We start from the raw sequence: 25,222 nt of genomic DNA, 5'->3' as shown, positions 1-25,222 counted from the left end.
AATATATTCACAGAGAGTGATTATGATAGAATATTCTTCTCATTATGTCACTAAATATAAATAACGCGATTGCTATCTTAAAACGTTATCAGCGTGAGCGTGAAAAGCGCATCATTGCACCGTTGGATAAGGTTTCCATCTTGCCGGACTAAGTATTTGAATACCGCGGCAAATACAACTGAGTATAATCAGCGCACACGCTGAATATACTCGTCCATGACATTGTTATCCGCAAATTGAACGAGAGTTGGTGAGAAGCACTCGAATAGAAAGCAGCAAACGCGGGACGGACCAACTTTTTTAATATGTAACTTCTGTTTTTTTTTTTTTTTTGGAGAAAAACACCGGAACACTGTGCGTGTTTCTAAAAAAAAATGGCGGAATCTGGCATCGACCTGGGCTATGACCTGTCAGCACTGATTTCGGACGATTTTGACATAGAAAGTGCGATCGATTTTGACGATTTGTTGGGTACACCGAAAAATCAAGAATTTTACGAATTAACTTCCAAAACAATACCTGCTACTGAAAGGTGAGGAAAAATGTTTATACCCATTACACAGACGCAGATTTTAGGGATTCCTTTCACAATTAATTTACTTGGTCATGGTTCTCAGCGTTATCTCTAAGTAATTCAGTTATTTCCTTATTATCGCTGTGGAATTAACCGTGGTTATTCTCTCATTGTATGTTTTCTAAAAATAATGTCTCGGTCGAATGAAAATCTTGAGTTTTTGCCAATTGAATTTTACCTCAAACTCACACATGCGTGTTTGTATTTCGGCAACTACAGGCGCAAATAATAAGGCATGTTGCGTTATCTTCTGTCACCTTCTATCTATTATGTTAGCCGATTTTTCTCTTATTTTCAAATTTGAGGTTATTTGATTGATATAGCCTCCAACCAAAATTAACAATTTCAAATTTCGCTTATCAATCAATATAATCGATTGAGCCTTTATCACCAAATAACAATAAGACAATACAAAATTTCGATACAGTTTTTCGCGGGAAATTTATTCTTCTTCAAGTAGTTAGTCTCTATTCATTCGTAGCAAGGTTGAATATTTCATTGCAAAACATTTATGACTTTCATCTTCTGAAGCTATGAACACGAGATAAATGTTCTTCATTCTTCATATAATTTTGTATTGACTAGGATATATGAAATCTAAACAATCATCTAATCTAATCCATCAAAATCAAATTATCATCCACCTAATGATAGAATTTCGTTGAACATAAACGTGTGGCGAAACAATTGCAATATTTGTTAGAATCGAATATTATTTAGAAACTTTCGAGAATTTCAAAACGAGGATATTCAATTTGAAAAATTTGGACTTCATAAAAAGACGTTACAAACAATTTTCAATAATAGACTAGAATGGAAACCTACACACAGATTTCCCTCTCAAATTTTTAATTGTGAATATAAAAATAGCTAACCAAAATTTCAGAAATGTATATTTTCGAAGTAATCGTCTAATCCTTTTTTGATATTTCTTTGAGAGAAGGAATGATACAATAACAATCTTCCTGATTTTTGTCTTGAATAATAGTCAGTTAGAACGAAAGAACTACAATACAATAAGGAAGATGCCCTTAAGATACTACTTTGACGATATTTATAAGCACCGAGCAATTTACAATCTATATAATCAGTCATAAACAATTGAACATTAACTACATATATGATGCATAATAAAATTAACAAATCTATAGTTTAAATAACTCTCACCCTCTAATCGATAACTTCCAATTTGTTGGTCTAGCTCCTGGGCATGTTTTTAGTTTATTGCCTAATTGTTAAACAAATGTATCTGAAGTTGTAGTCCTTGAAAGACTCAATTTCTTATAATTTAATCAACATGTTGAAGAATTGCAAGTTTTTTCAATTACTTTTCAATATTTTTATGCATCATGTTTTACTTCAAACTGTTTTGGCAATTATAAAGGATATTGTGATATTGAATATCTTTTTTCGAATTTTGCAGCGGTTGTCATTCTGAATTCAAGTGGAAAGAAAAATCCTGATTATAATTTCAGGAATGGCCCAATTGAATTCATAGAAAATGTCTGAAATGCAAGATTTTCATGTAAAAAATAATATTCAGATAATACAAATATTACCGAGTTGAAAATCTAGAATTTTCATTGGAACTTTGAAGAATTCTAATTCATACAATTTATGAATACCTACAGTGCGAAATATTCTTGAAATTGGAGAATCCTTGATAATAATTCCATCTCAGATTCAGCAATACTGGTGAAAGTAAAATCTCAGAATAATGTCTTATATAAAATATGTAGGTATGTGAAAATGTTTTGTTGATAGGTTTGAATAGCCAACGTCTTGAAACAAAAAAGTATTTTAACTCTGGAATTATTTGATGAGCGAGAACAAACTTGGAACCAATTCAATTGAGACGGTAGTTGTCAACTGATGGTCTATTGTGAGCTGAGTAATTAAATTGTTTGTCTCACATTATCATAAGAACATTCTAGTCGCTTTACCCCACATAAGGCCTTATGGCTGAAGATGATACAGCTGAAGAAAAAATTCATTGATGCAATAATAAATTTTTGATTTATAAAATTTTCTCTGACGAAATTCCATCTGGTCTAAGTCTCATAAAATTTACCGTTGTATCATTTAAAAACATATAAGGCATCAGATGAAATTATGGAGTGAAATTTTGTATGCACAATACTTTCTTCTTCGACTTTCGAAAATATAGATGTATGTTGGGAAAGAAGCAACAAATCTTTTTTAGCACAAAAAGGTAATGAAATTGAAAAGAAAGAAGTTCAATGCGAACGATTTAGCGATTCAAGACGAAGAGCTATTCGATGACTATTAACTTCGGAGAGAAAGTCACTAGCTGCTTTAATTGTTGATCTCGAATCCATGTCAGGGATTACCTACCATAAGTTAACCCATTTATTCTCCAAATATTCATTTATTGCTGAATATCGATCTTTTGGATTTTTTCAAATTCCAACGGAATTTAGTTGAAGAATTTTTTTCACGATGGCGTGGTATAACTTATTCAAATGTCTGCAAAACATGTTTGGAGATGATTTCTATAACACGATATCTACGAGGCGAGGCCAGATATTGGGACTTTCTAATTTTGAACCACATCATTTTTGAACAACTGAAACAGCGTTGTTTTTTATCCTTGCAAATGTTTTCATTATCAGTAAAATGTAGAATTTTTTATCAGTGCTCAAATTGCTCAGGACATATTGCCAAAAATTGCGGAATGATCTCGCAAAATTTGGGTAACTGACGAATCGTTTCAATTATTTTAAGTGATGATCATTTGCAATTTTGCAGCTTCCTCTCCTTGTATGTATAAGTGTGAGAAAATCATTGTTGTGTCAAGTTACTTGCCAAATTATCTTTCGGTTTCTCATAATGCTTGCACAAGTTTGATTTAAACCGCCAATTTTGTTGTTCAAACTAGTACTATGAGAACTATGGTTGAAGTTAAAATATTGAAAAATGTCTTCAGCACCTTCAAGAAAATCAATCAAATGATGGTAAGATTTTAGTCGAGAAAAATTTAAAAAATGCAGACACTTACGTTTAGGAATAGGCTATTTTAGTTTGTCTAGTACACAGCTGCCAAATTACCAATCATTACTGAAGTAAACCCAAGTTCAAGATCATCTTTATTTACCAACTAATAACAGTTTAGAATTATAATGGGGCTCATGTAAAACGGACTTTATCAATAACTATTTCACAATGTTTCTTAATTAAAACTTGTTTTCTTCTGAAATGATACGGCTCACTAGACTTTACTGGTGCGAGGTGTATGTGGTAATTTTGGCATTCAAGCTTGTTACATCATTCGTATTGGTGTAGGGAAAGCTTTTGAAAGGTTCTGAGGTCTTCTCACTATGGGAAAGAGATGCCTATGATTTTTAGTTTATAGCATATTAGTTGGAAATTCATAGTAAGTAAAGAAACACAAAAGGAAGCAACTATTATGACTGTTGCAACAAAATATGAAGGAGACTATAATAATAGACCCTTCAAGGATTTAGTGGATGTCGACGAATTTATGAAATAAGTTCCTTGACGTTCAATAGTAAAGGAAATGTGAATCCTTTTTATGACTTATGTCCAGATTAGAATTATGTAAGACAAAAATGGAATTTATCTACATACCATTAGCCGAATCAGAAGGTATGGCTCTGATACCGACTAGAGAATTCATTCCACAAAGAGCAGTATTCAATTGCTTTGATATAGTTTGCTTTTTTCATCACTCATTGAAGAGATAATAAGCAATTCACTACTATATTATGAGATTCCAGGAATGAAAATACCACAAAGTGTAATAACATATGTACTTTATCAATATATGACTCAACTCTACAAGATCTATTGCTTTGTTTCCACCAACAAATATATCCATATGTTGGCTTAGCACTATTACTGGCAGCAATATTTTGATTCATAGGTACGAAAAAGGAGCTTTCAAGTTTACCAAAGTTAGATGAAGGTTTGTGATCACTATTGGGATGAAAAAAGTTTGATATCCGTTTTGAAAGTTCAACAATTTTGAGGAATACAGTATGGGTATACTGTTTGGGCTTGGGGCTTGTTCAATATTTGTTTAGAAACAGACGAAAAGATCCAGCTTTTGGATATCACAACAATATTATTCAATTAACTGATCTACCAAAACTGTTTTTGCTGCAAGGTTACTTTTCCTGTTATTGCTGGTTTAAAATTTACTAGGATCCCAAAGTTTCACTACTGAAATCAAATCTTATAGCATTATGGTAAGGGTCGGAAATGTGGTTTTCACACAATCCTTTGCCACAGATTTCCATTGTGATAACGCATATCTTTTCTCTATTTCCTCAAAATCATAAATACTAGAATTGTTGAAAAATGGTGCTCCCAATACTTGCGTAGTTTGACCGATAATGTCAGTTAGGGAAACTAATTTTACTGCATTTTCCTCTGAGGAAACTTCCATAATTGATATAATACATTGCGATTGCTCATTTTTAAACATATTGATGTACTTATTGTTCGTAGGATATCGAGTATAATTAGCAAAAATAAGATTAATATGGACAACGATAAAAACCGATTGGATTCAACCGAAAAATCAATTATGTATTGAGGAGATAATAGACGACTTCTCAAAATATCGAGTATTATTACTCATCTGATAAATTAGTAAAGGTCAGGATGTTTATTATTTTAGGAAATACAAAATATTCAGGAACTAGTGGCAGATATTAATTCCGTTTCAAAAAAGATATAAGAAGTATTGAAAAAGCGATCATTACGTTCTCCATATAAGACGCATAGTCATAGTCATTACGGACGGATAGAATTGAATTTGATCACTGAATTGTCATCAGTGAGTGAAACTTATCATCGAGATCATCTCCGTGTTGAAATTAAAGAAATACTGAGTCGGGGAATGAGGGTCAATGAAATCGGAAGTATTTCATAAAATTCAACTGGTTCAATCGGGCTACTTATAGTAATTGCCTTGTATCTTCAACAAGATGGTCAAACTATTTTCCTAGAATTGAAACGGCCAATAGTTGACACTGAATTCATGAACCCCATAGAACATCATTAATTCTGCCCATGATTGAACAGTGCGCTAAGCAGGTTCTTCTGAATATATTATCCAGATTATTTAATCTGGTATTAACGAGCTTTAACCAGAAAAAATGACACAAATCTGAAATTCAATTAACCAGAAAGGCAAATAAGAACGGAATATTAGCGTATGTATCGTAATAAGTACATTAATAATATATGCAAATTAATGTAAACAGACCAACCAATGGTGTTACGTATGAAGTATTTGTACTATGGGATTGATGCCGTCAAGATTCTTCTATTTCAATGCATCAGATGTGTTAACAATTATTCGAAGTTCAAACAGAAGTATTATCAACCATTTTGTTATGCAAAAATGAAGAAACATTAACGTTTTATGGGATCTTAAGGAGAATTGTAAATCTGAGATAAAGGTCTATAATTTCCGCATCAGAATTTTCAGAGGTTGTATTTTTCATTAGAATGTATACCAATATGAATCATCAATTTCATTATACGTTAAGATGATAAATAAATGAAATTATTCACTTCCTAAATTTAAGCCTTCAATATGAATGGATCAGATTCTCGAGTTGGGTGATTCAACATGGTAAAGTAATCGATTGTATGCAATTAAGATCAATGTTTTTCTCAAGAAAGGCTTTGGACCTGAATTATTATTATTAAATTTACAGTTTTATTTTTCATTCCATTATTGAATTGATTAGGTCACTTGATGGAAATTCATTTCAATAGGACAGTAATTCTATGTCCCCCTTCAATTATTTAATATAACGATAAAATAAAGGATGATAAATCAGGAGTGTATAAGTCAACTTGTAATTATTACCAAAACGTATATATGGAACAAATTGCAAGATCTTTTGGAATTAGGATTAATGAACATCTGAATAGTTCTACATATTCCAATCACTTGTTAGAATCAAGACAAACGTTTAACCATAATTCTGAAAATCTACATATTTATATAAAAGTTATGGTTTAACCTTCCTAGAAGCGTTAGAAATAAACCAACACAATAAAATTAGAAGTGAAAATTAAGAGCTCCTCGCTTTTGAATATTTTTCTGTTACCATTTATTGCTGGAATTGTCAACACCCATTGTCAATGAATTGTATCTACCTAAGTTGCCTTATATTCATCTATATAAAGAATAAGTTCACTTAGTTGCAAAATGTAAAATATATGAAGAAGTTGCTGTGTATCGGAATAATTGTCATATTAAATAATTAAATGTCGAAATAGAATAACTGTCACTTGAAATGAGTTATATGATCAGAAGATATTTCTCTTCAGTTTAGGAAAATAATAAAAATGAATTTATTCTTCTATTTTCTAATAAATACCTTGAAATAAAGAACAGCTTCAGAAGATTTGAAACAATTTGTATCTTTTTCGCCTTCAAAAGTTCGTGTTGTTGGGTTTTAGTAACTTAACAACACTATAAATTAGCAGCTAGACAAAATAATATATACCCTTTGTTCTTACAGTCCTCCGAATCTGAAGACAGCCACACCACTCTCCAGGACACAGCTCAAACTCCAGCTGATGCGAGATCACTCTCTTCTCGAGAAAGAGAGACAGATGCAAGCAGAAGCCCAAAGGCGCCAACAGGAACAGCAGAACCAGCAAATACAAAAAACACCAGCCACTCGAGTGCCAATCCACAACCTCCCTCTAGACGTGCCACCACAAGTTCTTCAGGTTCAAACCCGCCTAGAAAACCCGACACGATACCACGTGATCCAAAAGCAGAAAAGTCAAGTTCGTCAGTACCTGAGCGAATCGTTTCAAAATGCGCCATCTATGTTCATGAATTTCAACCGGCTTCCTGAACGGCCTGAGATACATAGTGCGCCTAGTGGCCAGAATGTGTTAGCACCAAGTCCGGACCCCATTGCTCTATCACCAGCACTGAGCTCTGGTGCAACGAGCACGTCAGAGGTAAGTTTAGATGATTCATAAGGAAATTATATGTGATCTTGCAAGATTTTATTGGTCGCGTTCTTGGTACTTGAGGAAATATGGGTAGCTAGATCAATCCCGAGATGGTCTTTCACAAGAACAAGGACCAAGGTTAAACATACTTCCTGAACAACAATTGAAAATTCCGTGCTTTTTAGCCATGAAATAGTCTGTTTTCCACCAGGAGTTTTGCTGATAACTTCACTAGGCATGTTAAGATGATCGTAGATTGTAACTCTAAACTGCAATGCTCCAAACTAATTGTGGTTTCCAGTTTGTATCTCTGAATTTGCAGTATAGAAAATGGATTCACGGCTTGACTTGATATTCAAGCTACTTGACTTGGGCATGACTTGAAATCAACTCAAGTTCAAGTCATGAAGTAGTTTTTCAGTCAAGTACTTGACTTGACATTGAAAAACTAATACTTGACTTGAACTATGAACCAAAAGAAAAACCGAAGACTGAAGAAACGAACAACTAATAAAATAGACCAAACCATCAGGAAAAAAACTACTAAAATTCGGAGGAAAAGTCGAAAAAGCAATTGAAATCAACTATTAGGAAAAATGAAGGAAGTAATTCTGTACTAGGGATTCACAATACACAAGATCAATGACTTGGGCTTGACTTGAAATCAACTCAAGCTCAAGGCAAGTAATAGTTTTTCAATGTCAAATCAAGTACTAGACTTGAAATTGAAAAACTACTTCTTGACATGAACTTGATGGTTTGATCTATTTCTTGGTTGTTTGTTTCTTCAATCTTCGTTTCCTCGTTTGGTTCATTGTTTACTTCTATTGTTGTGGTTTTCTATTTTTTTGTCATTTCTTCTGGATAATTTCAACGTGTGTTGTGAGAGTTTAAGAGTTCAAGTTGTGCCTCTTATTGTTTCATTCCTTATTTATCTCATTATGCTCCTTGGTTTCGCGTATTTCTTGGTCGTTTATCTTAATTTCCTGAAGTTATACTATAACGCAAGCATTGAAAAGTGAATAATGTTGGATGAGCTTTCTTGTCACATCGGACAGGAGGGACAGGAATCCAGAAATGATTTCCAAGGAGAGAAAACTCTGATTCCTCCAATGTGGGATCACTGGGATCAATCCAAGCAAATTGAACAAAGACTCTTTCATTCAATTAAATGTTGATCAATCTTCAATTTATTTGGAAAATTATGATTACCTGAGTGGTAATGAACAAAATTACCTGATAACACGTGAATTCAAAATGCAATGAGCATACATAACCATGTGAAGGACTATTAATTGTAATTAGTAAGCGAGCTAATTAAATATAAACATTTGAAGACAGGATAGATTAGATAGAAGCTGTCTTGTCATAGTTACAAGAGGTGGCGCGTAGATAAAATAGACAATAAATAATTCTGAACAAGATTTGGGTCGTCATCATCAATTTCTTTTATGCACAGTTATGATGGAATACTGAAAACATAGTTTATGATTAATTGAAGTACCGGTAGCTTGTTTCTTCTTATCTACTGTCGATGTATTCCAACAATTTCGTTCTTATCAAAATGTATAGTCATCCAGTGGTCTGTTTGATGATAACACGTTTCTCTAAAAGCCGACTAGATACAGTTGAATGTTTTTGTTAAGTTTGGAAGTTCCGTGTTGCAGTTCAGACAATTCGTATAGTTTCGGTACAAATTTTGCGGATAGTTGAATTTTTAGAGATAAATAAACAATCGGGAGATTTTGCGCGTTTGTTCTAATTCCTATTTATGATATTTTGCCACGAAACTTCAAAGCGTTAACTTATAACCAAATTAACTTACAACCAAATTTGTTCTAAGCACATTTCTCATGTCTCATTTCTCATCTACAATTTAGGCCTATTTTCATTATTCACCCTGTATCTCCGAAACTAAGTCTTAGGATGCACAAAAAGCTACTTTTCTGGAAGGCCTGTTTGACCTGCATTCACCATAAGGCTATGGCCAACCACTCATGTTACACCTTCCACCCTGTATATCATAAAAACAGAATTATACTTTTATTATCATACCATTTACATATTACTTTCTTCAAATAATTTTCTTGTAAGGTTCGATTTTGTCTTTATTGATATACACTGCGCAAAAAAATTAACGCACATTATGGAAATCTCAAATTTATTCTACAACTGAAGGTGTTCTCAATGATAATTATTTTTATCAGAATTATGCATGCATATGTTATCCACTTTCAACGTTTTTCTTCAATACATATGTTTTTTCCCAGCAGGTTGTTCTCGATCAATTCTAGTGATCAATAGTTTTTCTTTCGTTTGATTTTCTACACTCGATCGCTATGCAACGCGAAACACGCAATTTGACCCAAGAGGAATGTGCCCAAGTGGTAGTTTTGCGAGAAGAAGGGTGGACATACACAAGAATTGCAGAAAGGTTTGGAGTTTCCCATACAAGTGTGTCCAGAATGTTGCAGCGATTTAGGAGGTATGAATGTCCGAAGACCAGGACAGGGTAGACCACGGGTAACAACTGCCATTCAAGAACGTTACTTGAGAGTTTCTTCGTTGAGACAACGGTTTGCAACCGCTCGCCTCCTTCAAAATCAGCTTGAGCAAACTCATGGGGTGCAAATTAGCACTCAGACAATAAGACATCGCCTCAGAGAATATGATTTAAGGCCTCGTGTCGCGACAAGAGGCCCAGCTCTTACCCCAGCCCATCGAAGGGCGCGTTTGGATTTTGCGAGAGAGCATATCCATTGGGAAAAGGCTGATAGGGAAAGAGTTCTCTTCACAGATGAGTCTAGATTCTGCCTCTACCATTGTGATCGACGTTCCCTTGTATACAGACGTCCACATGAAAGATATGCTCAGTGCAATTTCCTGAATACTACTGGTTTCGGGGGAGGATCGATTATGGTATGGGGTGGAATATCTTTGACTGCTCGCACAGACCTAGTGGTCTTTGATAATGGAGCTATGAATGCTGATAGGTATATAAGGAACATTCTTGAAGAGCATGTAGTGCCATTTGCCCCATACATTGGTGAAAATTTCATTTTTATGGACGATTATACTAGACCCCATCGTGCGCGCATCGTTCAGGAGTACCTTGAAGAGGTTGAAGTCTCTCCAATGGAATGGCCTGCAAAAAGTCCAGATCTCAATCCGCAGGTTTGAGACAACCTCAATAGAAGGCTGAGAAGTTCAGAAAATCATCCAGCTACTCTAATGACTTAGGAATCCAACTCAGAGAAATCTGGGAAGGATTAGAACAGAACATTTCAAGATCACTCATTTTGAGTATGAACCGTCGTTGCCGAGCTGTAATTAACGCAAGGGTTGGAAATACCAAGTATTAAATCACTTATCAGCATTCCAGTATTTTGAAAATTGTTTATTTCTCTTCTTTCACATAAGATTCGGTGAAATCCTGAATTTTTCTTCTATTAAATGTGTCTTGTTTCGTTCGAAACCTTCCCGAGAGAACATAAAAAATGAGTTATAAAGTCTATGTAGAGTTAACTTTCATTGAAATTGAGATTTTCAGAATGTTTATTATTTTGCGCAGTATAGATCGTTATATGTATATCGGCATCGAATAATCTAAGATAGACATTCTACATTCAAATTCGCCTTTTTTATTGATAATTACATTTTCTTTCCAAAAATAATTGCCCACGAAAATGTAGTCCCTTTTGTCTCTGAGATTTTCATGAGGGGTTTAATTTTTCTTTCACTCGACCGATTCCAAAGATTCATCATTGAAAATAATAAAGCAACATTCATTTAAATTGCAAAATTTGCAGCTTTTTTAACATTTTTCTGCAGCGTATATTACATTGTATTGTATTGAATTCTTATATTCATAAATAGATAGCTCGAAATTATCTGAATTGAAATGAAGACATTCAGATTTGAAAGGATGTGAATATGAAAGATCATCATGAACCAAGTATTTTTCAATTATCACAATAGATCGCTTATTGATTCAACTTATCAATGCAGATAAGTAGAAAAGAATAGAAAAAAACTCGTTAGCTATATGAATAAACAGAAAAAATCTATTTTCAGACTTTTCTGGGATGTCATTCTATTCCTGGGTCATATCTATGCAATCTTGAAATTGCGATAACTTTGTGACTTCAATCTTATTTGAATGGATAGGTTACTTCAAATTAAATTAAAATTTTACGCAACTCTGAAAACTGCTAAAATTCGTGCAGAATTTTCAGAGATTAGCGTCTACAGACAGTCAAAAAATTGAAAAATGTCTTTTTATGCTTTGTTACTGTTTTCTTCTCGTCACTCAATTTTTTTTGACAATTTATTGAATGTAGGCACTTCGGTTCCTACAGCTTCAACAGGCCAATTGAAAAGTCCCCGGTCTACCATAGTAAATCAAATTTTTGTGGCAAAATTCGATTTTATCATCCAACATAGTTGCCTTCGAGGGCGATACAGCGATTATAGCGATCTTCCAACATTTCGATACCATTTTTGTAGTACGATTTGTCTTTCGTTTCAAAATAGGCCTCAGTTTCGGCGATTAGTTCACTTCATTGGCGCTAAATTCCTTTCCAGCGAGCATTCTTTCGAGGTCTGAGAACAGGAAAAAGTCGCTGGGGGCCAGATCTGGCAAATACGGTGGATGCAGAAGCAATTCGAAGCCCAATTCATGCAATTTCGCCATTGTTTTCATTGATTTGTGACACGGCGCATTGTCATGATGAAATAGCACCTTTTTTCTTCAAATGGGGCCGTTTTTGAACGATTTCATCCTTTAAACGATCCAATAACGCTATATAATAATCGTTGTTGATGGTCTGGCCCTTTTGGAGGTAATCAATGAATATTATACTTTGAGCATCCCAGAATACTGTTGCCATAACCCTACCAGCTGACCTCGCTTTGGATTCGGTTCATCGTCCACATCAGTCCATTCAGCTGACTGTCGATTGGACTCCGGATTGAAATGATGAAGCTATGTTTCATCCATTGTCACATATCGTCATTCAGGTTTAATGCACTTAAACAGCTTCAAACACTGCTCAGAATCATTACCACGTTGTTGCTTTCGATCGATTGTGAGCTCGTGCGGCACCCATTTTGCACATAGCTTCCTCATGTACAAATAATCGCGAATGATATGATGTACACCTTGAGAAGATATCTTCACAATGTCTGATATCTCGATCAACTTCACTTTACGGTCATTCAACATTATTTTGTAAATTCTTTTGATTTTTCGTCGGTGACAGCCTCTTTTGGGCGTCCACTGCGTTCTCCGTCTTCGGTGCTCATTTCACCACGTTTAAACTTAGCATACCAATCAATGATGGTTAATTTTCCTGATGCAGACCCCGGAAACTCTTCATCGAGCCAAGATACTGCTTCAACTGTATTTTTTCCCTTCAAAAAGTAATATTTTATCAGCACACGAGATTCTTTTTTTCCATCTTTTTTCAAAGAACAAAAGTAGCTACACTCACATCGCAATATCTCACAAAGTAATGGTCGGACTGCTGTCTAATTTTGACACGTATCTTTTGAAGGTTGGTACTAACTAAAAATTATATGGATTTAATACAAGCACCGCCATGTGTGCATCAGACCTGGGACTTTTCAATAATACTAATATTACTGATTTAAATAATCACTCAGTGAAATGAAGTAAATATTCTCAATATTCCTAGTGGGCTCGTAGGAACCAAATTCAAATTCAAGAGAGTAGAAAATTGGATTGATAATCAACTAAGTGAGTCTTCCCTGTTCCAAGATTATGTACTTTTGATGAAAACTGATTGATATGACTTTTCATAATACATTTTCTACAAGCGAAAATTCCACATTAAAATCGAATAAGAAAGAAAGGCGTCCAAACAATTTCTAGCAGTGAGACGACAAATCTGGTATCAAGTGTATAATTTTCCAATTTATTTTTATTGAATAAAATGGACATTCATATTTGTTTGAATTGAAACCAAAGTGTAATTTATTCTTGCTCTATTTCTTAGGATAACAATTATGCCGTGCTTGTTTGTATATTTGATCTGAAAGAGTTTTCACAAGCTGGGTTCTCAGGAATATTTACATATTGATCTGTTATTAATATTTAATTATTAGTTTTGTACCCACGATTTAACCAAAAATATGCGATAAAGTGTATTGAGATCAAATTGAAACATTCCAAGAACAATGAAACATTTCCTTTTCAATTATTGAGATGAATTATTGTCCAAATAATTCTATAACAGTCATAACACAAATCAAGTCTCGTGACAACATTGACAGACCTCATGACTTCAAATTAAATATTACAATTGAAAGTTATTCTTCTCGGACAGATGAGAATATAATACATGGCGAGATTGAATAGAACGTCCCATTTCATATGGAGCATTTTTATACTATGATCTCCTCTTAAATCATTACTTAAGACTCAATAAATAATTAAATTTCTATTTTTTCAGGATAAGAACACATTTGAGTTTCATTTAAAATATTGAACAATCAATCCATCGAAAGAATATTCGTGAAATGTGAAACTCAAATCGAATGCAATATTATGACATAAATTTATAAATGCTATTTGTGAGTGCCAAATATTGGGTTCATATCAGTTTTGCACAAAAATTTATAACCTTGTATAGCAATAATGAATGGAAATATACCCGTTGACCTGATTCATGCGAGCCACTGCATCATTTCACTTTACGCTAGGCAACTTATGATACACGAATACGTTTCAGATTTAGTATCACAAGTGGGGCGAATATCTATATAAATTCAATTCGATTTCCCAGTACTCAAATTTTCATTTAATTTTTCTAATTTCTATCATAATGATGAAACAATCTCCACATTAAAATTATTAATTAATTAACTCTACTGCTTGATTTTTTAATTTTTTTTTGTTTGAGAATTACATTCGTTTTTTCAGTGTTGTATCCAAAATAATTTTATCATTTGACGTTTTCTCCATACTGATAATACAATATTTTCGAAAAATTACTTTTTACATTTGTTTTTTGTGTAAATTAAACTAAAACTACCATGTACTTTTCAAACTAGTGGAAGTGAAGCTAAAATTTTGTTTTCATTCAAGAATAAATGACTTTCGTATTATTCGATCTCTCATATTTCTGACTGTCTGACAGCGGTGTTCACGGTAACTTTCAAACTTGAAATTTTCAGGGTTATTTAAAAATGGTTCTGAATTTATATCCATACGAAATTCTGTTTTCTGAAAAATTGAAGAAATATCTACCCATTATTCTAAAATTCATAAAGAAATAGTTGTTGTTCTTACAAAATTCAGTGAGGATCATTCAATGGACTAGTTTTCATTTTTTTGTTAAGGATTAATTCTAAAAAATTAAGTAAAATAAAACAAAAATGTGGAAAAATCATTGAAATATCTCTAGAAATGAAAAAGTTATGGGACTTTGAAGTTGCGCTTGGAAGAATAATTTCATAATACGTGTAAGTGTCTTGACGTCACACACTAGACGACTGGTATTCGCAGAGTGCTTACGAATTCATTGGTGTACAATCACTTGTGCCGTTCGTGTCGTGTTTTGTTCGTTATACGATGGCTGAAATAACTTACTATATACATACATATAAATTACTTTTTTCTCTTTTTACTATTTACTCCTCACATAAATATGTTTTGCCATTGATAGACTTCAACAACCAGTACTCAACTACAAACTGTTTATGAAACGTTTTTCAAATAAATCATCGTTATAAGTTGAACCATGATGAAGCAAACTCAAAAGTAGATACTTACTTGAAAAGTTTAACCCCTTTTATTTCAGCACTGACATAAGATGGATTTGAAGAAGAAAACTCCATCACTGCAAAAATATCTTATTAGGCAAATTGTCACTTTGTGCTTTCCCGAAGCCTTCTTCCATTATGGATATGGTGACATAAAAACAAAACTCGAGTTAAAACTACACTGTACAACTACAAACGGCGCGAGAGCCTTGGCGCGGCTAAGTATTTAAACGTAATTTATGGTGTAGCGATCACAGGCCAGTGCCGTGACGTCACAGACCAAAGCAATCCACGCTAAAATACGTAAATTTAAATAATCTATTTCTCAGTCATTTATTGATGGATTTAAAAAATTTTTTCACTGATTTATCAGTTTTGATCTATATTTTAATTCTATCGAGTCAAATATAGTATTATCAACATCACTAAACTAGTCCATTAGGAAAAACTTCTTTCATTTATAAACTAATTTGTTCTAAATTTGAGGAATCATGTCAAATATCAACTTCTTCAACAGACCTACCTGACATACAAATTATTTTATATGATCATCTGAGACGTTCTAATATGCTCCGATAAAAAAAAAATTGAATCAACGAATCAATTTCGTTTCTGTTTGATATTCTTGAAACTATATGGTGTTATCATTCATTTTGTAATAGCTGCAATATAATCGATACCTGCGTTGAATGGCTAATACGGTGACATAATAGAGACACACTCATACTTTTGCGTTATCAACAAAGTGGCCATAGCTTCTGACTCTGTTTGAAATAATTGCACAATTCATATTAAGGGTAAGGCCAGGTTGCTACGTTTAGTGACCTTCGATCGTCTTACAAGTGCTGATTCTTATCTAAAGGATATATTTTAGTGCAACTAATGGAGGACAAATATGCAGTTTATTCATTGCATGCATGATTATGCTATACATCTTTATATTGCTTGATTTACTATTTAGAGTTCGATACCAAGGATGGCAAACAAAATCAAGAAGCAAGTTTTCAGTTCAGCCTAATGGGTAATGAACTTATTGATATGTATACTAACTGACAAAGGAACTGCAACATTCAGAAGGCGCTGTTAAAGTTTTAATTTTTTTTGTTGGTAACACATAGATATAGCAAGGAGTAAATAATGATTGAAATTCGGAGAAAAAAAAACGAAGGGTGTTTTTGGTTGAATCGATCAACTGTAATTCTATTAAATTGGGATAATGAAACACCGGATTTTTTAACTAATATATTGAATTTGGCTGTACAAGTTATGTGTTTACAAGGTAACAGCTACGAGCGTACTGAATATGGTACCCCTATTTCCTGGGGATGTTGAGCGTCGCTTTGGATTTTGCATACCAAAGCGCAATCCAGGTCCCTGATTGGTCCACGTCTTCGTTCCTTGCCCTTAGATGTGACTTCAGGGTGACCATATGTAGCGCCTATATGGCGCCAAGGATGCTCTTGTTCTATTTTTAGCCCTCGCTGTACCTGCTGGGGTTGGTTTTTCGACCTAAATGCGTATCTCTGAATATTCAACTGCCCGTAAGGTTTGTGTGAAATTCACTTGACCCAACAAAGGGTTTATAATTTTTTCAATAAATTTGTTTGTCCACCGCGATTATCTATACACTTCCCAACATGTCTTGGCATTGATGCAATAAGATGGTCTATTTCTTCTTGAGGGATACAATCCTCAGCTATCCGTACTTCATGTCTCAGAGCCTTCAAAGTCCGTGTGGAGTTGGGGTAAATTTCCAAGCCTTCTACCCATGATGACCCAAACATGCTCTATGGGCGAAAGATCGGGGAATCTGGGCGACCATGGCGAAAGATTCGCATGGGTCGCTCCGAAAAAGTTTTAACTAACTCTGGCAACATGAGGTCGGGCATTATCTTGCTGAAATATTGGATTCTCGAGCCGTTTAAGGTAAGGGAGAACATGTAGCTCCACTATTTTTTTAAGGTAACGCAACGCTGTCATGTTATCACGAATAAAGACTAAAGGTGACCTACTTGCATGTGAAATAGCTTCCCATACCAAAACGGCTACTATCCGGTGTACATGACGCCCAACATCAAACTAAGGTTCACGTCTTTCTCCCAGACGTCGTCTAACTCTTCTTAGGCTATCATGTGCACCCAAGGAGAATCGAGATTCATCAGAAAAGACGACCTGATGCCATTCCACATTCCAATGTTGACGTTCTGTGCACCACTGTAATCTTTGCCGGCGATGCTCAACCGTCAGAGGTAACACAAGATGGGGTCTATAATGCTGCAGTCCAAAAGACCTTATGCGGCGGTAAACCGTTCGGGCAGTTACAGGATGGCCTTGTTCTCCTAACCACTCATCAGTCAAAGATCGAGTTGTCACAAATCGGTCTCTAATGGCCATAAGTCTTAGACGTCGATCTTGATCAGACAGTCCAGACCCAGATATCGAAATAGGATCAATAATGTTAGATCAGTATATGAGCGAATGAAAGGACTTCTGAAACATCCTTGGACTCCGTCATCGAATGGTTAAATGCTAAATGTAAATACTCTGTTCTTTCATATTGGATGAAAGCTTCGACAGTCAAGGTGGCAACTGTTGAGCGAAGCGAAGCTTTTGAAATGTGAGTCTTTCGCAGGATACTCAAGATTTATCAAATGGAGAAAGTGTCGAATGAGAGGGATCTAGACAGTGTTAATGCAGATAGTGAGCTATTGATGTCTATTAAAAGACGAAAAACGTTTCAGACACGTGTTGAGGGATAATCAATACCAATTGCTCCAGCTGGTTATAAAGGACAAAATAAAGGGAAAACTTGCACCAGGAAGGAGGCAACACTTCAACACTTCTGGATGAAGAACATAAGAGACTGGATAGGAATGAATATCCAAAAATTAGTTCAAACCCCCCAAAGGAGGTACGAATTTGCCATGGTTGTCGTCAATCTTCAATAGACGATACACTAAAAGGATAATCAGAGACTGGGATCACTGCAAAGGAGGTACATTAAGGTTACTGTTCACCTTTCAATTTAAGGAGGTTTTTCGTCCAAACCATTTTTGCGTTGTCTTGGTGACGAATTATATGACCAAGTCTTCGGCAGTTTCTTCCATCTCCCTAAAGAATCTATACTCGTCAGTTTCTGATAATCCTATTTTCATAAGGTGCTTGCTGAGGTGTAAACTGTTCTTACTGAGATCTAGTTACCTTTTGGATGTTGCAGAATAAAATTTCCGAAGGAACTTCATGAAGTGATCTATCATTGGAGTATTATATGATTTCTCCTTCGTAATCTTCAAATTATTTACGGAATAGAGAAAATGCAAGGTGAAAATATCTGACGTTCGCTTAAAATTAACAGAGTTTCTTAATAGCAGTCAACAAAATCCGAAAATACCGGAGTGTTGAATAATAAAACAAATAATGAAGGTGTTAACTGACCATTTCAATAAATGAGCGAACGTTTATTTTGTTATGTAAGCTGAAAAAAATGATCAGGAAGGAATTCTGTCAAAAAATGACCAAATGGCAGGGTGGTATAGAATTAGATCCATCTTTTCACCTCATCATTTTACGAATTTATAGATTAATTCTGAAGTTCCTGCCAATATTGATAATGCACTATCTTTATCACTTTGTTACATCGACGTATTCGCTGATTTATTCTTGGCGTCATTGTTTGCCACATTGTTTTCTCAAGAAATATAGTGTAATGGGTACTTGACATGAATTTATAGGTCGTCTTGATAATTTGCGATATTTGATTTTCACGACAAGATCTCGTACAATATCAACAGATAAAATGTAGTAGAATGTTTGAATGACACCCATAAAGCTGTGATAACGTAAACAATTGAGTGTAGTAATCTTGTTACTTCCTAAGATTTACTCGCAAACTTTATTTTACGAAACTGAATTTTTGAGTGGAGAATGATACCGCTCGATAAAAAAGGTTCAAAATACTGATTTTTTTTAGTTCAACAAATTTCAAGGACTGATTTTTTTCAAGGAAAGTGAACAGGCCAATTGAAAAATTCCCGGTCTACAATAGTAAAACACATTGTTTTGGCAATATTCGATACATTATTCAATATAGTTGCCTTCGAGGGCGATACAGCGATTATAGGGATCTTCCAACTTTTCGATACCATTTTTGTGGTACGATTTGTCTGTCGCTTCAAAATAGGCCTCAGTTTCGGCGACTACTTCGTCATTGGCGCTGAATTTCTTTCCAGCGAGCATTCTTTTGAGGTCTGAGAACAGGAAAAAGTCGCTGGGGGCCAGATCTGGCGATACGGTGGACGCAGAAGCAATTCGAAGCCCAATTCATGCAATTTTGCCATTGTTTTCATTGATTTGTGACAAGACGCATTGTCTTGATGAAACCGCACCTTTTTTTCTTCAAATGGGGCCGTTCTTTAATAATTTCATCCTTCAAACGATCCAATAACGCAATATAATAATCGCGGTCGATGGTCTGGGCATTTTGGAGGTAATCAATGAATATTATACCAGAATACTGATGCCATAACCTTGCCAGCTGACTGTTTTCTTTTTCCTCGCTTTGTATTCGGTTCATCGTGTGAAGTCCACTCAGCGGACTGTCTATTGGACTCCGGAGTGGAATGATGGAGCCATCTATTGTCACATATCGACGCAAAAATTCAGGTTCATTGCACTTGAAAAGCTTCAAACACTGCTCAGAATCATTAACACGTTGTTGCTTTTGATCGATTGTGAGCTCGCTATTTCATACATAATGTCCTCAATACTCTCAACTGTCCACTAATGAAGAATAAAACGAAATGCTGACTGGAAGATTGCCAATAGTGGTCGTCATTGAAAAATACTATCGAGTATTCCACGAAATCTCTGTTTTTCTTGCCCCTTTTAAGCTGATACCAAACAACAGATCAACCTTGCCATTTTATCGAGTGATAGAAGAATATAATCATTATTATTATTACTCACTAAGACCATTTATGTCAAGACACTGAAACTTGATTAAGAGTAATGTATTCATTGATACAATACGTTCTCCATGATCAAGAACCGGTTCATTCATAAATGACCTAATTTATTGTCGAAATTGAAAACGGTTTTTGTTTACAACACCTAGACACCACATACTAGTAGATATATTATTGTAGATAATTCCATGTTGGGGCAGTCGCACCTACTTTTTCTTAGAATACACAATCGGTAAAAGTGTTTTAAATAAAGAGGAATGAACTCTAGTTCAAGATCATCGTAATGTACACATTTTTTATGAGCCAATTCTAACATTTAGGTGAGGTCAGATCGACGTTTTGATTTGTTTCAGTTGGTTTTGTCCATCTTGAGTACGTGTTTAAATTGTTATTACATTATTATTCCGAGTTTGCTCATATATTACACTAGACCGAGAAAAATATTTGAATATTTCAGAACATGAATTGGAGCAGTCATGAATCTGTAAGAGCTACGCAAATAGAAATAAATGAAGAACAATAGCTATTATAGGAACTTGAAACAAGAAGAATAGCGAAAAATGTTGTATTTCATCCAGCTGTGGTGTATATTTGCCTTCCCAAGAGATGGCAAAGTCACCACTGTGAGATGGAGATGGAGGTGTATATGGCAGGTACCACTGAGTTGCCATTCTAACGATAAAATTGTCAGAGAACTTCTCGTCAAAAAGCTTATCGACTAATGTTTGATTTTTGGAACAGCTTCGTTCATATTTCACATGTTTTTTTTTCGATATTAACATCAGAATCCCCCTTACCCAGATCCGCCAGTGGTGGCCCCTCCCTCAAAAACTTCCCAGTCAGTGGTAGTACAAAAACTAAATTTTATGTTACAGAATTTTATGTTTCCGCACAATAACTCCGATTATGGTTGGCGTCAGATGAACTGTTCCATTATTTCCAATAATAACCCTCTGGAATTGTTCTATAAAATAATATCAACCCCTCACTGAAATTACCCAGTTTATGTTCAGGAATGAGTAGAAAAATAGTATGAAAAAAAATGATGAGTACTTTTTCATTCATGCATCAATTATACCCTTGGAGATTGGTATGATATGGATCTCTATAAATTAAATTTCGAAAAATTTTAGAATAGATCCAAACATAAACATAAAAATATAAACTTTCTAATTGAAATGACTCTTTTCCCAGTTGGGTTCAGAAAAATGTATTACAATTTTTTTCCGAATCACTTCAAACCAAACTAACCTTATCTCATTTTGAACCATCAAACGAACTTAATACAAAGAAAAATCAAATTTAACTATCTCAAAATTTTTGAAATTAATGTCTTTTTCATTTTCGTAAAATTTTTCCTTATAAGTTTCAATATATTTTGAAGCACCACTTCTGCTTCAGCCAGAATATTAAGAAACTGACAGAAGGGTGGAGATTAATGAAATAAAAAATAATAAAGTGATTCCTGAATGTTATTGATGATAAAATATACCTACGACACGATTTCTGAATTTTGATGAATAGTATCAACATCATCAATGTATAGTTCAGACTAGTTCTTCAGCTGACCTTTAATTTCGATTATTCGGGAAACTTTTCGTATTTATCGGTCGAAATGGTGGGAATTCTTAGAATCCGAATTTTAATTTGTCCTACACAGCGTTTGTGAATACATCTCTCGAATTATCCAACAAACCTGAACCATTTTAGTCTAAGAATTATATTCGAGATAACTATTTATTATGATAAAATTCAATTCATTACTATGACACAAAGATAATTGAAGATTTCTGAAAAATATAAAACTTGAGATAAATAAATCTTATTCGGTAAGATTATTCTGATAATCCGGTGAAAAACCTCAGAGTCAGATGTTAAAAAATGACAAATGCAGATTCTCTGAACTGCCATTGGAAGCCGGAACCAAGAATACCTTAACCATTAAATTATACAGGGTGTGAGCAAATCATTGTTTGAAGGAACAAAGTAAATTCCAAATAATGCACCTGTATTCATCATTGATCATCCCATAAACTGTGGAAAAACCAAGTGGGCTTAGAATCCCGAACGAATCTATTGGAAATGATTAATAGAGAAAAAATCAGCGATTCACTGAATTAATAATGTATTATGAGACATAATTGAAGGTTCAGAATCCTGTTATCTAGATGGAGCCTATTTACCTGTCTGTTAGTTTTCAAAGGAACTATTTTGGATCATTTTGAAGAGAGAAATGATTACATAAATGTTGTGGAATATGAAAACTGTTTCATAGTCGCTATTTTCATTGAGGCATGAAGGTTGTGGGACAGTAGCAAATACTCAAGGGCACATAGGCCAGGATGTGATATAATCCAATGGAAAAATGATGATTATAAAGAAATTAATATCCCATTTATATAAATCGATTCAATTTTCTTTCGATATTATTCTTGAAACCAATTAGACACATTTCATTATCATTCACCGAAATAAGTGACCAGTTTTTTTCAATTTTATTTACCAACAATTGGTTCTTGCAATTGGAACCACTAAATAGCACAATTGAAATTTCCTAACGAAACTTATTGTCTCTAAAAATGTAATCATCAGTCCAATGCAATTTGTGGAGATTCATAATGAAAACAAAAATTAGAGGTTTTTATGATCTAAAAATTTCTAGTGAATGAAAAAATGTCAATTGGTGTAACAAAATAAGTTTTTCTCTCCTTCTGAATTTCTCCTGAACGCACTCATGAGTCAAGGTGAATCCTCATATTGATTTTCACCAAAAGTGGAATGCGAAATATTGAGATCTAGTTAATTGCAGCTTTATGTTGAAAAGGAAAATCTGAGTTTCCTACATCAGAAGCATTTGCAACTTAATACCCCTATTGAAAAGTCCCCGGTCTACCATAGTAAAACACATTTTTTTTTGACAAAATTCGATTCGACATAGTTGCCTTCGAGGGCGATACAACGATTATAGCGATCTTCCAACTTTTCGATACCATTTTTCTAGTACGATTTGTCTTTCGCTTCAAAATAGACCTCAGTCTGCATCCACCGTATTCGCCAGATCTGGCCCCCAGCGACTTTTTCCTGTTCTCAGACCTCAAAAGACTGCTCGCTGAAAAGAAATTCAGCGCCAATGAAAAAGTGATCGCTGAATTTCTTTTCAGCGAGCAGTCTTTCGAGGTCTGAGAACAGGAAAAAGTCGCTGGGGGCCAGATCTGGCGAATACGGTGGATGCAGAAGCAATTCGAAGCCCAATTCATGCCATTTTGCCATTGTTTTTATTGATTTGTGATACGGCGCATTTTCTTGATGAAACAGCACTTTTTTTTTTCAAATGGGCCGTTTTTTAACGATTTCGACCTTTAAACGATCCAATAACTCTATATAATAATCGCTGTTGATGGTCTGGCACTTTTGGAGGTAATCAATGAATGTTATACCTTGCGCATCCCAGAATACTGATGCCATAACCTTGCCAGCTGACTGTTGCGTTTTTCCTCGCTTTGGATTCAGTTCATCATTTGTAGTCCATTTAGCTGACTGTCGATTGGACTCCGGAGTGAAATGATGGAGGCATGTTACATCCATTGTCACATAACGACGCAAAAATTCAGGTTTATTGCACTAAACACCTTCAAACACTGCTCAGAATCATTAACACGTTGTTGCTTTTGATCGATTGTGAGCTCGCGTGGCGCCCATTTTGCACACAGCTTTCTCATGTACAAATATTCGTGAATGATATGATGTACACGTCCAGATGATATCTTCACAATGTCTGCCATCTCGATCAATTTCACTTTACGGTCATATTAAAATTATTTTGTAGATTTTTTTGATTTTTTCGTCGGTGACAGCCTATTTTGGGCGTCCACTGCGTTCGCCGCTCATTTCACCAGGTTTAAACTTAGCATACCAAGCAATGATGGTTGATTTTCCTGATACAGACCCCGGAAACTCTTCATTAATGCAAGATTTCGATTCAACTGTATTTTTTCCCTTTTTTCAAATAACAAAAGTAGTTACATTCACAACGCAATATCTCTCAAACTAATGGTCGGAATGCTGTCAAATTTTGACACGAATCGTTTGAAGGTTGGTACTAACTAAAAAATTATATCTATTTCATAACAGCACCGCCATCTGTGCATCAGACCGGGGACTTTTCAATTGGCCCAATATAGGCAACATTTTTGAGCTTAAAATCCGTTTCAAAATATTCCATTCATGAAAGGGTTGAAGTTTTCTAAAAATCAATTATCTGGTGACGAACGAACTCAACTGCTCTAATGAATGTAAATGTATTATTTCAAATAATAGATCAGAACTTTTAAATGATTTATAATTGAAATATTGTCACTTAAGCTGATCAAATAAATTATCCAGTGATCTTTGACCACTGATCGATCGTTTTATGTTCGTGAGTTCTCTTTCTTTCTTATGCAAAAATGAAGAATAAATATTTTGAATAAACATGAACGTATTGATATAAATTCAAATGAGGTACGCTTAACTGTGGGAATTCAAGAATTGGATCTCCTGTTTAGAATGTTCAGATTCCATTACGTAAAAGTTTCTTGGAAATGCTGTTGGGATCTGGTATCAGGCATAAATGGTTACAAGACAAAACGTAAACCAAAGTCCATCAGTAATATGAGGAAATCCCCTAATACATAATTCTGAATTACGTGTATTGATTCAATAACTATTTTTTTATTGAGATACATTCTTGTAGGTAGCAGGATAATTGGTTGTTGAGTTGAGACTTCTCATATTCTCGGAGTTATTATTCAAGTGATCATAGTGTCTAACTGGAAATTGTGAGGTCTATTATAACGAAAACGATTAATATTGTGTTCTACAATGTTTCATCTGCTACAATTGCAATGAGCATGCATGATGTGCATTTTGAGAGGTTTAAATACAC

At 34.5% G+C, this 25,222-nt stretch overlaps 1 protein-coding gene across 1 annotated transcript in view; it reads left to right on the top strand.

Annotated features, from left to right (window-relative positions):
• The first annotated feature begins 195 nt into the window (after positions 1–195).
• Positions 196–25,222, top strand: part of LOC123685703 (transcription factor EC) — a 63,087-nt gene continuing 38,060 nt past the window's right edge. The window contains exons 1-2 of the mRNA XM_045625522.1: positions 196–532; positions 7,102–7,555. Of these exons, the coding sequence (XP_045481478.1) occupies positions 375–532; positions 7,102–7,555 (612 nt within the window). The 5' untranslated portion in view covers positions 196–374. The remainder of the gene's footprint in view (positions 533–7,101; positions 7,556–25,222) is intronic.

This window comes from Harmonia axyridis, chromosome X (assembly GCF_914767665.1).
Source record: "Harmonia axyridis chromosome X, icHarAxyr1.1, whole genome shotgun sequence".
In the NCBI taxonomy this organism is placed as follows: Eukaryota; Metazoa; Arthropoda; class Insecta; order Coleoptera; family Coccinellidae; genus Harmonia; species Harmonia axyridis.
This window is presented reverse-complemented; position numbering and strand designations above follow the sequence as displayed.